At 41.0% G+C, this 15471-nt stretch overlaps 1 protein-coding gene across 1 annotated transcript; it reads right to left on the bottom strand.

Annotated features, from left to right (window-relative positions):
- Nucleotides 1-1086: 1086 nt before the first annotated feature.
- On the bottom strand, nucleotides 1087-14645 carry LOC145228145 (ephrin type-A receptor 4-A-like). Its single transcript, XM_080093138.1, has 20 exons — nucleotides 14427-14645; nucleotides 14063-14124; nucleotides 12650-12807; nucleotides 12460-12580; nucleotides 12226-12336; nucleotides 11924-12098; nucleotides 11265-11372; nucleotides 6329-6484; nucleotides 5668-5776; nucleotides 5378-5522; nucleotides 5216-5297; nucleotides 4386-4588; nucleotides 3930-4278; nucleotides 3726-3851; nucleotides 3413-3651; nucleotides 3092-3310; nucleotides 2800-2949; nucleotides 2494-2681; nucleotides 2223-2375; nucleotides 1087-2028 (listed from the first exon to the last, which is right to left on the bottom strand). The coding sequence occupies exons 1-20, from the start codon at nucleotides 14494-14496 to the stop codon at nucleotides 1914-1916; spliced, it is 3039 nt and encodes a 1012-aa protein (XP_079949264.1). The 5' UTR covers nucleotides 14497-14645; the 3' UTR covers nucleotides 1087-1913.
- Nucleotides 14646-15471: the final 826 nt, after the last annotated feature.

The following is a 15471-nucleotide window of genomic DNA, read 5'->3' as shown; positions in this document are numbered from 1 at the left end:
AAGCCGCATCGATATCATTTAACATTTTCTCGTACGCCGGCGGGCGAGCGCTGTCATATCACAGGTGTGGTGCGAATTAACACAGACCCGGGAAAACCAAACTGCAGGCTTCCTGTTTGTGCGACCCACATCTCCGTGACAACGACAGCTTAATCTACTTGCTCTTTTAATCCGCGTTAATCTGTACACGTTCTGCCAATGACAATCGCCACACAATAGGTTCGTCAAATGGCCCCTTTCTACGACGCAAGCTGACTGACGAAATCTGTCGAATAGGCAACCTGATTAAACTGGACAATCACGCCCACGTTTTACAACTTCCACATTCTTTGTGCGCTGCTGACTATTGCTGTCTTTTCCCCTTCAGGTGAAGCCAGATCACAGTCGGTGTGTGAAAACGAAACGACCCCACATCTGTTTGCGATGAATCATGAATTACCGTCCTCTCCTGCCGAATTTGTCAAACAAAAAATAATTTCCCAGAGATTTCGGGAATGTCTTAAAACCAAAGTTGGAACTTTTTCTACAAACATCGTGATTTTTTGCGGCAGGTGAAAGATACGTATAAGTTCAAAGTCACGTTTTACGGGTACGTATGCATAGACAAAAACGACAATATAAGCATGTAAAAGTCAATAATGATATGTAACTTTTATTTTAATGTTGAGTTTCGAACTGAAAAATACTTCAGCAAATTTACCTCTGGCGTGTTAAAGTAAAAAACATTCCGATTCATACTACTCGTAAAAAACACTGTTTTGGCACTGCACTGACCGAAAAAGAACAGGAAAATAGACCACTATTGGTAAAGTCATTAAAGGTGTTTCAATTGTACTATAGCTGTACGTTTACGTGACGTAGAAAAGGAAGAGATGGTCTGAACTGCGATGCCGTTTTAGTCATAGAGCAATCCCAGATTATTTAACATACCTAACAAACCTGGGTTTACATAAACCAATTAGCTCTTGCACATCCCTGCATTTTATTTGGAAAATTAGTTATCGAATAAACCCTACCTGTTGACAATTTTGTGTCACTGGCCTCTAACACACTTTTTTTTGAAATTTTTAAACTCACACCATCAACTCGCGTGTTATTTTATATTTCAAGTTCATTTCACTCAAACAACAAGAAGCAAATGCCGTTGTCAAACAACGAAGAAATATCCAATGCAATATTTTCAAGACAAATAAAAATCTTTACAAAATTTTAGGTTACACCCTGCAATATCGGAAGGCAACATTCGCCTTCTAACGTTTAATAGACAGGATATAGCTGATACGCAGTGAAATAAACAGTCGCAATTCCGAACGCGAATTTTTCCAGATGTGACTTGTTACATAAGGTCCCTTGCAGTTAAGTTACGCAACGCTTAATAATATTGGTGTCGCGCTGTGCATGGTTAAGGTTAAGACCTTTATCCGGTAGATATAGATAAATTGAAGGTGTGTGTGGGTTTAAGCTTAATTATTGTGTGGTGTACATGCAGTAAACAGTGGAAGCGCATGAGTGTTGGGACCTCCCAGTGTAATAAGCGTTGTGTCGGCGACTATAAAGCAAAACAGTGCCATGACGGATGACGGATTGGCATCTTTAACAATATCCAATTAATTACACAAGGAGAAAAAAACGTTAACACGTAAAACGTAAGGTGATCGGTAAAAGGAACTCAAAACAGATTGTCTTTGATGCTTCGAGCAAAGCAGATGACAAAAACACACAGTGAAATAATTGAAGTGAAGTGAAAAACAAGCGGACCGGCCGCTATTGTATAACACAAGTGTGATGTGAGTTGGTGGGTAGGTGGGGGTGGGATTCGACTTGATATCTTCCCTCTGAGTTTCGCCTCGAACATCTCAGACCTCTCGGCTTCCAAGGGCGGTTTCCCACGTTATGTGTCGAAAAGATTCAATTCACACAGCAATCCCTTTGTTGTTCACTTCCTCTATCTTTTGACGTAAAACTTGCGCTTCATGAAGAATAGTTTGAATGTGACGTGGGTCTTCGATGCCCATGATTTCAAGCTCACTGCAAAAAAATAGTTAATTTAAAATCAAACGCAAAACTTACTATACTTCGTTATCTCAAAACGTTTGGTTGTTAATATTGAACAATTCGTAACGATGACTATTTGTTGGGGCAAAACTATTGGCTTAATACTTTTAGCGTTACGCCTTGGTCAAAACATACTAAAAGTAATAATTTGTTTTGTTGATTTATACCTCAGACTAAGTCGCATTATTTGTTCAGCAGTTACACATCCGCTTCTAAGCATCGCAGGTTTGTGTTGGAGAAGATGCATTTGTTCAAGCCACTGACCAAGTGAAGAAAGATCCAATAGTTCAGGAATGCAATCTTCCTGTTCTCTGTAAGGCCTGAACGGAAAAAGGGGGTGTTAAACAGTGTTTTACTTGTAACAAACCCATTAATAACAAAAAGTATGTAACACGTATAAGGACATTTTGTATTTGAACAAATGTTTTTTGTAAGTACCTGTTGTTGATGGTATCGTTGAAACACAGGCCGTCATTTAAGAAACGGTTTAATTGCGACACCAAGTGTTTAAATGTAGGTCGGTGCGTACGATCTCTGTTCCAACAATCCAGCATCATGCAATGAAGGATTCTGGGGCAATAACAAGGGGCTGGAAGACGATATCCACTATCCACGAAATGCACCACCTGTAAAAAGGTTTTGTTTATACCTGTCCGAAATTTTCATCGGTTGTTTGCATCAAAATCCTCATTTATAAATTATTTTAAATAAGACTATATGTGCAAAAATTTTTAAACGACTTACGTCTTGGTTAGACATCTCCCAGTAAGGTCTCTCTCCGTACGAAAGTATCTCCCACGTCACTATGCCGTAACTCCATACGTCACTAGATGAGCTAAATGTGCGTTGCGTAATTGCCTCTGGCGCCGTCCAGCGGATTGGAATCATGCCTCCCTTCAGAAAAAAGGTCAACGTTAATCAATTGCAAATAGAGAATTCATTACAAAACATTCAGTAAATGGCAATTTTTGGCAATGCAATTCATGATTCAGAAATGCCTACGTTGTGAAACTGTTCGGTAAACCGCTGAACTTACCCTAGTGGTGTACATAGCCATTTCTTCATCCCCAACTTCTTCCAACACCCGACTTAGTCCAAAATCGGATACTTTGCAAACAAGATCAGAATCAACAAGAACATTACGGGCAGCCAGATCCCGATGGACGTATCCCATGTCGGAAAGATATTTCATTCCAGACGCAATATTGTGTAGAAATTGTGTCAGTTTTTCAACAGGAATTTTTCCTTCGTTCGCCTGTGCAAATAATACATGTTTAACATCCGACCAGAACTTTTCAAACAAATCGATCTTAAAGTTACGGCTTTTTTGCTAACTTTGTGCATTATATTCACATACCCTGAGGTAATCATCCAACGACCCATGTTGCATGAATTCCGTGATGATCATGAGCGGTCGACTTCTGGTTACAACTCCCTCCAGTCTTATAACATTGGGATGTTCGAATTGTCCCATGATCGACGCTTCGCTGAGGAAGTCGAGTTTTTCCTGGTTGCTGTAACCAGCTTTGAGAGTCTTGATAGCAACCGCTTGGCACGATGGTGTAAGCACTCCTTTGCACACCTCACCGAATTCACCTGAACAGATCAGTGAAAAATTGAAGTATTTTCGAGAGTTTCTTACAAGGAGTTAATTGAGTCCAAATATTTACCTTTTCCAATCACTTGCTCAATTTTGACAAATCTATAGTCAATTTCGTTTGCAAATTGCTGAACAGCTGAGTAAGGATCTTCGTATGTGCTTGGGTCAACATATGTTTTGGTGCTGATCAAATCCACTAAACACAAACAACCAACAGTTAAAACTTACTCATAGTGTATTTGGTTTGACAGTGCGGAGGGCACATTTGACTTACCGGAGCTGTTGATAAATCCCGGATACTTTTCGAAATCGGCAACGGCGGATTTCGCGTATCGTCTTCTCCGTCCGTAAAGAATGAGAAGGACTCCAATTGCGATCACCAGAAGGCTACACGTCACAACTATAGCAAGTATCAATTGGTTGCGGTCCGGCATAGGTTTGGTGATCGTGTTGACTTCATCGTTTATCTGGCTCACTTCTACTGCTTTAGTTTGAGTTTCAAAGTCGGCATGGGGCAAAAGGTTGTCGTGGACTGGAATTATGGTAACACGAACTTTGGGTTTGGTGCGAAAAGCTGACTTGCGGCCGAACAAACCAAAACCAGCCTTGCTGCGGGCACGAACCTGAAATACGAAACACAAATTTTGCATTGCCATGCAGACAATAAATACAAACTTAGATCATACTACACAACCAATCTGTTTGAAACAATAAATACTATGGAACCAACCTGAACTGTATATGATGTAGAGGGCTTAAGATTAGTAAGTTTAAAGTGAAGATCTTTGGTGACGTTGGTACGAGTGTCGTGGACACTTGAGTAGCGTATCTGGTAATCAACAACAGAAACCCGACTTGGTGGCCGATCCCACTGTAGCTCAACTTTGCCGCTAGTGGTTGACATTATGCGAACTGGATAAACGGGAGATGGTGCTGCGTACAAGAGTGAATTATTTAGCTAGGTCATTTGGAATGATCCGAAGCGTTTCTAACAAGTTTGTCAACAGCGTCTCAAGCCACAAAACACATCAGTTTTAAGAAAATCATGTAAGAAAAACAAAGCAACTTTGCCATTATCAATGCCCGAAAACTAAATATTTGAACTTTTTCTAAATGAACGTTTAATAGACCTATCGCCGATTGCATACATATCCCCAGAATAAATACGACCCCAGCCAAAACAGCGGGGAGGTTTGACCCAAATCAACAATCGCCCGTATTTGACCAATGTGGTTGCAATTCCCAAGTCCGATTTAAACCCTCTTCGTCGCGACAAACATTTATCTTCGAGTGTGCTTTATTTCCAAAAAGCGGACGCACTAAGATCACTTGACGTCATTCTGCCGCCGTGTCATGCACCAGTTTGTCTTATTGATGGCCTCGAATGTAAGTAAAAACCAACGACATTGATCGAATATTGAGGGACAATTTTGAATTTTAAAAATGCAACCATAGCAGAAGGCAACTGACCTTTAAATTAAATTATCTCTTTTCTTTAAAATATTTACTGAATGTTAATCAATGTTACTTCTAAACCGATTTAATCAAGAAAATATGCACCTGCTTGATTTGTCTTGAGTGTTATTTCTGCAAACTTCGGTTCCAATCCGCTGGAACTTGAAACGCCATTGAACGAGTAAACCTTAAACAGAAAACAAAGTATTCAGAAAAATGTTTTTACAGTGATCGCCAAAAGAGGTGGTTGGTTAAACCGATTCTCACCTCAAACTTGTAGTAAGTGAACGGTGAAAGATCTTTGACAATGACGCGTCCAGTGGTAAGGCGATATTTACGGGGAAAGAAATCGACTTTTCGCAAACAAGCGTCGCATAAGGTGAAAGTGGAGTCGCAACGTTGGCAAGACACGCTGTAAGCAAATTATACAGTTTGGTATATTGACATTTTCATTTGCTCGGATATTTCATATAGAACCCCATAAGTAAGAGTGTATAACTAAGCTACAAAGAATAAAAATTAACTTATTTTTAATATTTTTAAGATCTATTCCTTACGTATACGTGATGTCAGCTCGTCCGCCATTTTCTTGAGGTTCATTCCAGGTTAGTATGACTTCGGTTTTGTTGACTAATGATTCGAGAAGGATCGGTTTACTCGGTGGTTCTGCAGAAAAAAAAACGATATTACACTTTTCTTCACACCTCTCCTATGGGGCATACGGTCAAGTTGTCCAGACAAGATTTTTAATTTGCCGTAAATGGACGAAGCACGGTTCGTGACATGACAAGTTAACAAGGAGAAAGAAGATTAATTACAGCTGGCCACGTCCTTAACTCGATATTGATTGCCATTAGGGACTGGTTTCGCGGTAAGAAAATCGACTTTCGATCAACCATTCCTACACGTACACAAGCTAAGGCGACTTTTGCACCTCATGCTCTATCGATCCGTCATCAAGGTCAAGTACTTGACCCAGGAAACGTGTACGAAAACACTAATTCCGTGCGCACCGGACGAGGATTAAAAACAAGCATTTCTCATCGGTCTCCCTAAAGTTGGTTTAGACCAGTTGGCCTTTGATCGTCCAGGTTGCGGATTACATGACCAATACAAACGCAATTCACGCAAACATGAAATATATGGGTATTCTGGCTTATAAGCCTACATCAAACTCGACATGTTATTGTAGTTTGCATTTGTTTCGGATTTACATACTTGTGCAAGATGCATCGGCCCGATCATCTAAGGCCCGAAAAAATCCGTCCTTACATCGACACGAAGGCGATCCTGTGTTCAATGCATAACTATTAACAGGGCAGTCCTTGCATAAACCGTTGCCAGATTCCGACTTGAACTTTCCAGCTGGGCATTCTGCAAACAAACACAGACATTTCAGAAACGCGTATAAAATTAAGATGGAGCAATTATGGCCAAAACTCGAGCACGTGAATAGGGTATGGTTGGCCAAGAAAAACATTGAAGGGAATGGAGGTTTAAACGGGGAAGCCAACCAAGCAAATACTCTGTCTGACTGGACAGTGTCTGGTCGACTGTAAAATTTCAACTTGTAGGGAAGATGGGTTGTCCGATAAAGATGAAACATTAGGTATAGGTGCACTAGGGTTCAGTTTCACGATGACAAGACACCGACAGCAAATCTATTTATCTGCATGCCATCGGACGCGAGTCGGGAGGTGAGAAAGAAAAAAATATTTGCACTGCATTCGAGAAATTGTTGGCAGTTTACCGGTTCACTGACAAGGCCAGTGATAAGAACGCTCCCGGATAATCCACTACGCAAACACGTAACTTGAGCTCAAAGAATAATGCACTTGTTTGATTTCAGATTTGTGAACTGTTGTATTTTAAACCACGAATTGACCTTACATTTTTAAAGTTGGTTTAATTTTTTTATGCTTTGGAGATAAATGCACAAGCATTTTCACGACTTCACTGCTATCCCGTGGAGTACACAAATAAGTGGTTGTTTGGTGGTGTCACTACTGGGATTTTCTTCAGTAGTCGAAATGTCAAACGAACAACAACTGGGCCCAACAGTTATGTCGAGTGACGCCTGGGTCCCATTGGCCTCATTTTGTAGATCCACCTACGCCCATACTCGCCTTTAAGGCATGGCGTATAACAAAGCATCGAGTCCCTTGAGTAGGCAGGTGAAAATGACGTCACTCGCTAGAAGCGTCTGGGCAAATAATAAAAGCCCTGTGGTTCATATTGGGTTCATTCTATTGCTTTGCCCGAACTTTAGTCCGAAGTTTGTTTCTTTCCCAGAGCAACCGACGCCCCTTGTCTTGTTTAACATTAGTCAAAGGTTTACATCACAACCACTTAACTTCCCATTCCATTTAAATTTTGTGGCGTAAAGTTTGCCAAGCACATATTTTTCTGTGTCTCTGTAAAGTAATTTTTAATACGCCAGAACAGAGATTGCTAAGAGCCACTCGAAGCATTCAACCCATATGCTTCCGGGGAATGCTTAATTGCAATCACTCTCGGAAGTCATTGAGTGGACGAAAGAGGATCACACATCAATCACGCACTGATCGCAATAACACCCAAAAAATCATACATCCTGCCTTTAAAAAGCAACTTGATTATTTGCGTGTGACACGACGGCACAGAAAGAAAAAGTTCACTTTCTCATTGACTGCGCGTCACCAAGCAGAAGTCACATGATTTTGGAACATGGTTTGTTGGGAATACACAATAGCGAAGGGTTCGTAACAGACAAAGACCGATGATTGAATTAATGACAGCTCCGAGCAAAAACGTCATCGTGTCGCTATGTGTGAATAAAGTGAAAAGTAAATACGTCCAATACCTTGTTTGACAACATGTTAACACTCTCCAGGGCGGCAATACAATTTTCGTGCATGTTTTACGCCAAGGAAGTATTTGGTTGATACGAAACGTGACATTGGTCGAGCAGTAGGTTTTACTTTTAATGAAAATTGCCTTCCATCTCTTCGTTTCAATGTGATTCAACCAACGGTTATCACAAGGCGTTTTTGGAGTGACCTGAACAATATAAGCAGCGGCCGTTTAACGCTTACTATTACAAACAGCGATATGAGACGGCGCATCCATGGTTGTATACTTTGCGCAGGACAAGGCAGCCCTACATAATGGATATGACTTTCAATCGCCTCTATACGTTGGTGTCAGCGAAAAAGTTTGCGAAAGATTAGAATCACAAAAGTAAGCTCGCTATTTCGGTGTTCGGTTTCCTGAAGGCAGATAATCAAAAAGGAGCAAACATTTTATGACGGAAATTAATCAAACTACAAAATATTTTTAACGCATCATCACCTTATTTTGTTATTTAGGGTGAATCATCAAACTTAACGTGAGCATTTTGTGAACTAAATGATCGTGGAAATCTTTTTGGCAATGGAAAAACTGTCAGAACATGCATATGAATCATTCAACAGTCTGCAATACTCTACAAAGCCTCCCAACAGTGTTTCCACACGGTAAGCAAAAATTGTTTGCCAACCGCTCTGACAATTGCTGCGGAGTCAAACAGTGGGGGTACATGCTATCTCACCACTTGTCGAAAGATGGGAATGTTTTCTCCCTGACAACATCGAGTTAACATGGCGAGCAACACCAATTCATTGTGAAAAATAACGCGAAAACTGCCCAACAGGCAAAAAGACTTTTGGCTCCAGCAATCGCTGACTATATGTATCCGCGACAATACAGTCTTATTAGGGGGCGACATTTTCCCGCTGTGAACCCAACATACAGTCGATCCATCATTTCAAACAAAGCGCTCACGATACGAGGATGTCGCAAACAACAATCGACAATCTAATGGAGTCATCACTTTATCAGTCTTAAATCGAGGTCGATGTATGGTGGAGTGTGCACAGTTCATTTAAAACGAATATTTGTGACTAATGTGGCAGTTGAAATAACGGTACCGATTGAAAATGTGCCAACATAACTTTAAGTGTACCATAGTTGTCAAAACAATATGTTTGTTGAAACGTTTGTTGTTAAGGTCACGCTTATACATTTACAAACAGAAGATGATTTTTAAATTACTTTCTAGCAACACATAATTACACCATTCAGCGGCAACAGACCAGTTGAATAGTAGCCTAATTACAAGCTACAGCTCGGTAGCAAACAACAGAATCCCTTTCACAAATTGAGATGATTGAAGAATCTAATATCTAATTACCTTCGGATCAAGTGTCGCGCGAAGCATGCGAGCCGCACCACTGAAAACATATCAGTGGCAAATTGTAAACGTTTTTGCGTCTGTGAAAGCAAAGGGGTGGATTGGGGCTCAACAAAAGCGAAACCCTAAACGACACTTCGACTCTTAACTGAACGCGTAGGAAGAATCGGCCTGGCTTTAGTAAACTTTGGCGACATGCCTCTACCGTGGGTCAGGTCCTATTATTCTCCCATTTGGACGGATTAAGTTACAATTGGTCCATTGGTGTGAAACATGTAAGTGTGTAGTGAAGTTTATTGTACGCAGCTAATGTTACCGGATGATATACGTGTAGCGCTAATGTGACGCCTTTTTGTGTACATCCTGGGATAACATGTGAAAACTGCGACGTCGTGAATACTTTGGTGAGAACCAGATGGCAAAGATTGGAGTCTGAAGTGGGTGAATTCCATCCCAGTTGAATTAACCGCCAAAGTCTCAAACAAAACATATTTTACTGATATCAAACTAGCCAACATTGTAAACTGTGTTCATGATTATTTAAACGGTTTGGTAGTGCTTTTGTCATCTTAAAATGATTTCCATTTGAGCACTTGAAACAAAGTACGCTTTTACTGGGTTAAGAGTCTTACTGTATAAGTGCGGAGTTAATGAAACATTGGTTTATGAGACGCGAGTTTTGACTTCACAAGGGTCAACCAAGTGGCAAATATTAATCCTCGGGGGTCTTCAGATCTCTGCGCCAGAAGTGCCAGACTGTTGTTTTAGTTACTGAGTTACTCTTCAGGAGCCACACGGGAAAGTGGAATCCCGCAGCAACGGTTATTACTCCACCCTTCAACACTAGTGTGTGGTTGAAGCATTTGTGTATTTCATTGTTACTTGCACAATACTAAATACAGTTGTATCGGAAAAACACATTTTATAATTGGGCTAAAACTTAGTCACAACTCATTGCTTTTAACCAAGCTTTTTCTCCGTCGTCATTTGTCTTTTATCGATTTAAGGCAGACCTTTTTATTCCACTTAATATTGACCGATTGGCGAGCCTTCTAGTCGCACTTACATATGGCAAAGGGTGGCATCGAAAACTCGGGTTGCGTTAAATTGCGATTCGAGCACTTCCCGTTGGGACTCAAGCCCACTCCAGAAACAATTACATACGCATTAGAAATTCATGTTGCACTGAAATATGTCAGCGTCTTACTTTGTCGGCGAGACGTCAAACATTATCTGATACTCGCTGCGGGATCAAGCAAAAAACTATTGGTGCGCTGCAGGCGAGAATTCAAACATGACCCCCGCCGTTCGAAACAAAGTAATTCTTCAACAACCCGCTGCTGACAGGAAAATGCAAATCAGTGGCAACACGAGAATTCATATCCTTCTAATTACTGAGACCAGTCGTCGGGCCAATGTTTGCCTTTGTTGCTGGCGTAGTGTTTCCGTTTGCCCTCGGTGAAACATCCAAATGATAAAGTTCGCGACTCTGACTGCTCGCCGAATTTGATCGATGACCAACGGACTATGCACCGATTTCGAACAACGATAAAGGCGGGAATATGCTTTGCATCTGCGGTGCACAGTGATGCAGTGGAAGTTATCTGGACATATTTTTGCGATGCTTCAGCAACGGTTATTGGCACATTCGTACGATTTTTCGCAACCATCTGCCTAATCCAAATAAGACTGAAGATAGCACGAAGAATACCGCCCCCTGACAACAGCGCAACGATATAATCCAACAGGATGCAGCCGACTGGCCACGAAACGATCAATCGCACCAATTTCTTGCTGATTGGTATTGACAAGATAATAGGAAATGTGTGCCAAGGCGGCTGTGTTGTATAGTTAATGGACGATGTAGCCGCATGGTTTAAATCGATTAATTTGCATTGCACCTGCAAGGAGGTAATGGCTAAACAACGATGCACCAACACTTACCGTTGCATTCAGTTAACTCTTCGTTTGGTTGAAAACCAGCTACACATTCACAAACACCTCCTGTTGGAACTTGCCACTGGCCTGCTCCGTTGCAATGTAGGCTTGGTGCTATGACAAGAAAATATAAAAAGAAATTAATTTTACATTTAAGACTTGACGCAAGCTTGTGCTCATTAAACATTAATGCCCGAATTTTGTTAGCAAAGTCATCCCAACTCTGCTTGGCTCATTTTATCGCAAGCCATCTCGATGGTCTATAGGGGCGCACCTAATAATAATCCATTGTGGTTTGCTATCTGCTAGTAGGTTGCGGTGTCTGACATATGACAACAGATTGGTCTATATCCCATCGCGAGTGATGATGTGTTCCCCGAGGGATCGACCAAATTCTCAAAGGTAGTTAGGAATTAAGAGCAAGCGCCTGCTGGCCAGTTGTGTGTAGCGATCCAGCTTGCATTCAATTTGCATTTTCGTCAAGCGCATTCCATTACACAACTGGCGTATTTAATGCGCCGTGCAATTTGCAAACCGGTCCAAAATTAGCGCTGGTGACCGTGGCCGCAGGCACTAAACCACTGAGAGTTTTAAACGCAATACACTTCTTAGATTTTTTAAATTAGTTTGTTTTGGCATACAATAAAAATCAAGAAAACCCGTACCTGGTGAATCGGCCATCCTCTCGGCATTTGCAACGCAAGTTCCAGAAACATCCAACAACGAAGTAAGTTCTGGTCCTGCTATCGTTTTTGGAAATAGCGCCAGACCCTTCAATATTTCCTTGCAAGTTTTGTAATAAATCCTTACGTGCATGAGCGTCATACAAGCTCCAGTATCCTAAAAAGTAATGAACAGTGTCATCGGGTAATAAATTACTGTGTTGGAGAATGGTATTCTTGGATTATCGCTTGCGGATGCAAAAACGGAAATTGCTTGATAATATGTTTCTGGTTCCTGGATTTACCTGAAACGCAACGTACAGCCCTCTTGTCCTAAGTGGAGTGAGGATGCGAGTTTCAGTGTTGGTCTTTACTCTGTCCGGCTTAAATCGTTCGTCGGCTGCAATGGTGTCCACCTAAAAAAGCCACAACCGGTGTGTAAACAAGATAATCTGACAACCATATCATAGGAAACAAATGATTAAAAACGGGTTCGGTGAGCAACGGATTACGAACATACAAATAGTGACAGTGTTAACCTTAGTATATGTTGTATCATCCATGTGCGAAGCGCGAAGATTATCTTTTCCTTCCGAAGGCAGGTAATACAGATTAAATGTTTCTTTGCACGATACGATTCCTCTAATTCCTTCACACGATCTGTTTATAAATACAACATGTTTGAATATGCACATACTTTTATTTCGGTTCAGTAAGTCGAAGACAAACCTGGTGCTGAATCGAATTTCAATGTAAACTCTTTCTACATTGCCCACTTCGATGTACGGAGTTCGAACCCAGTTGTTCTGGTCAGGTGAACGAATTCGACAAACTTGAAACGTTCTTAAAAGTGCTTCGTTCTCATCGTGAGTACTCACTTCTGTCCACTAAATAAACCAAAAAAGCTTTCAGTTTCAAAAACAAATTTCGCGGCTTAATCTGTTAAGAGACAGTACTCATCAATTTGTTAGAAAGCGGATTTGTGCAAATTCTACAAACAAGAATCGGTGGATAGCGGACCTAAGAAGCGCAAAGCGTATTTGAGGTTTAATTACTGGTTATTAGGTGCAATAAACGAAAGAATACGCGTGGATACAATTAGTGCCTTTAAGATAATCCGATTACATGTCATAATGGACAAAATAGGTACATACTCAAAAACGATAGATACATCAAACTTCAATGCAAACTTTTAAACGAAGACGCGTTTGACGATTGAGATTTTGGCGAGACTTCAATAAGATTGGCAAATGTCTATCGTCCCAATAAGTTCACAGACCGGCAGCTGTCCGAGGCCACCATCAACAACGGACAATAACCTGCCGTATGTCGAGAAAAGCATAACTGTCGTTCCTGTGTCGTGCCCTCGGAATTTCTTGCTATTCATGGGTACTGAGCGTGAGCTTTGTCGTCGCAATTGAAAACAGAGTTGGTGTGCGGCGTGCGACAACCGGACGCAACCTGTATCGCCGAGCCTACAACGTCTCGAACACCGCATAAAGTGCGGTGGCTGAGCAAACAAACGACCCACGTGGCAATTAATTCGACGACAGTTGTGTAAAAAAGAAATTCGCTGATGACTTTTTGCTTGATGTATAATTTACATACACTAGCAGTAACATCAAAAAGCAATTGTTTACCGTGGGTGTCAAGCATAAGTAACTATTAAAGCGATATTCCTTTTGTGCGAAACTAACAAACGACTGCGCCACAAGAAAACCATCAAAAGTTGCACATCATGGTGTGCATTACATTTCAAAGTTTGTTTCCTGCCTTTGAAATGCGGCCGGTGCCTTTTATGTTACCGATGCGCAGAACACGGGATGCCCAGCATGCTGCACTCGATAGAAGTCACGCTTAGTCATGATTGTATCACCTTGCCATCCGCACAAACAATGCTTTCATGATCAGAAGGCTCTGTGACTTTAAACACACAGTTGGAAGCCTTTCATGAGGTGAAAGACTATCAACTGCCCGAAAGCGTGCTACAGGAAAACGAACACGCCTCCAGCGCATGTCTGTGTGATTAAGCTTGCCCAATGACGATAATTATGTTCGGTTTCTACAGAGACCGTGTTGGTTAAGTTTTGTCGCAAAATGTAACAATGACGTGTTAAAATCATTTAGGACATCCTATCTTACCCCATAACTCGATGTTGGCCATCCGAGGTCTGTGGTGTAGTTTCTTGTGTCCAACAATGTTTCTGTGGGAAAAACAAGTTCAGGTCACCGCAATGTAACGCAAGAGATCCATATGTAATGTGTAATAGTGCTGACAGCGTAATCGATGATCGAACCAGATAGTCATGAATTATTTGTGATCATTATGATACAAACTTACAAAACAATGATCGTAGGCAAAAAATGTCGTTTTACAACCTTTTCGTTATAGGACACAAACTTTATTGACGCCTACACTTACGCCTTTGAACTATTATATTTTATTAATCTATTTTTAGTAAACTGTTGTGAGTTCTGGAGCGGGAAATATGTGTCAGTTTCATACCTTCAGCCGCCATCGTCAGTGGAATAAGTAATCCGATAATGGCCAGAAATAGGCCGGGATGATAATCCATTTCAAAGGATTGGAAATAACGATGAGGATCACTCTTTGTGTACGTAGCCTTGATCTCTTTGGTTTAGGTCAGACAAATGCGTTCATTTGCAGCGAGACGCAAGATCTAGTGCACTGGCTGTGTGAAAACAATGATAGCGTGAAATAAGCGCCCACATTTAAATGCCTTTGATATGTTCAAAAAACAAGGCATATAGTTTCTTTTCCTGCATGCTAGAGAGTTGAAACAAACAAAAAATACCACAAAGATTGCGCATAGCGCCTGAATATTCATGCTTCACTGTATATGAATAAATGGTGATTATCTCCAATAAATGTATTTCTACCTCGAGTCCTCGACAGATGTCAAATAACAAGCACACCACGTAAAAAACTTAAACATTTACCATGCTTGCAACATATACACACAATTAAACTGTTTCCTCTTTTTGATTTATTTCTGCCCTAACACTTATCTTTCCCTTTACGACCGCCTATTTCCTTTCAACGTAAACCACACACCGTCAAACAATAACAAATCTTCCCTTTGCAAAAGACGCGCAGTTACAAACCTCGTGGCGCGCGTTTCCAGAGAAATGCCACTGAATTAAGCGGAGTGCGCCGCACGTCCACAAACTGCCCCTTTTTTCTTTTTCTGCTCCACGACTTATCGGCGGGAATCGACTTTTGATGAAGAGTGCGACCGATGCCGAACAAAACATTACAAAAACATTCTGACTTTTCACTTTTCAACAAACGTTTGTCGGTTTGCAACCTTATACTAATCCTTCCCACTCTGTGTGGATAAATTATAAGCGACATATCTTGTTTAGAAATTATATGTTCAGTGCTAACGTTTTTACGTTGTACTGCCAAGGTTTGCTGGTTGTCGGTGCTGCTGAGCGCACGTATTTATAGGAATGTATCTCTGAACCAAGAGTTAAAGTACGAGTTTACCTTTTTTCGTCTGCCTCTGACCTCACATGCAGATGTCAAA

Source organism: Phallusia mammillata, chromosome 5 (assembly GCF_965637545.1).
Source record: "Phallusia mammillata chromosome 5, kaPhaMamm4.hap1.1, whole genome shotgun sequence".
NCBI lineage: Eukaryota > Metazoa > Chordata > Ascidiacea > Phlebobranchia > Ascidiidae > Phallusia > Phallusia mammillata.
Note: the sequence above shows the minus strand (reverse complement) of the source record. Positions and strands in the feature narration are given on the sequence as shown.

Coding starts and splice junctions, on each gene's coding strand:
- LOC145228145 (XM_080093138.1), bottom strand. CDS start 14,496: ATGGATTATCATCCCGGCCTATTTCTGGCCATTATCGGATTACTTATT. Junction 3,311..3,412: donor CGTTGGATGATTACCTCAGG/GTATGTGAATAT, acceptor TTATTTGCACAG/GCGAACGAAGGAAAAATTCC. Junction 2,376..2,493: donor AACGATACCATCAACAACAG/GTACTTACAAAA, acceptor TTTTCCGTTCAG/GCCTTACAGAGAACAGGAAG.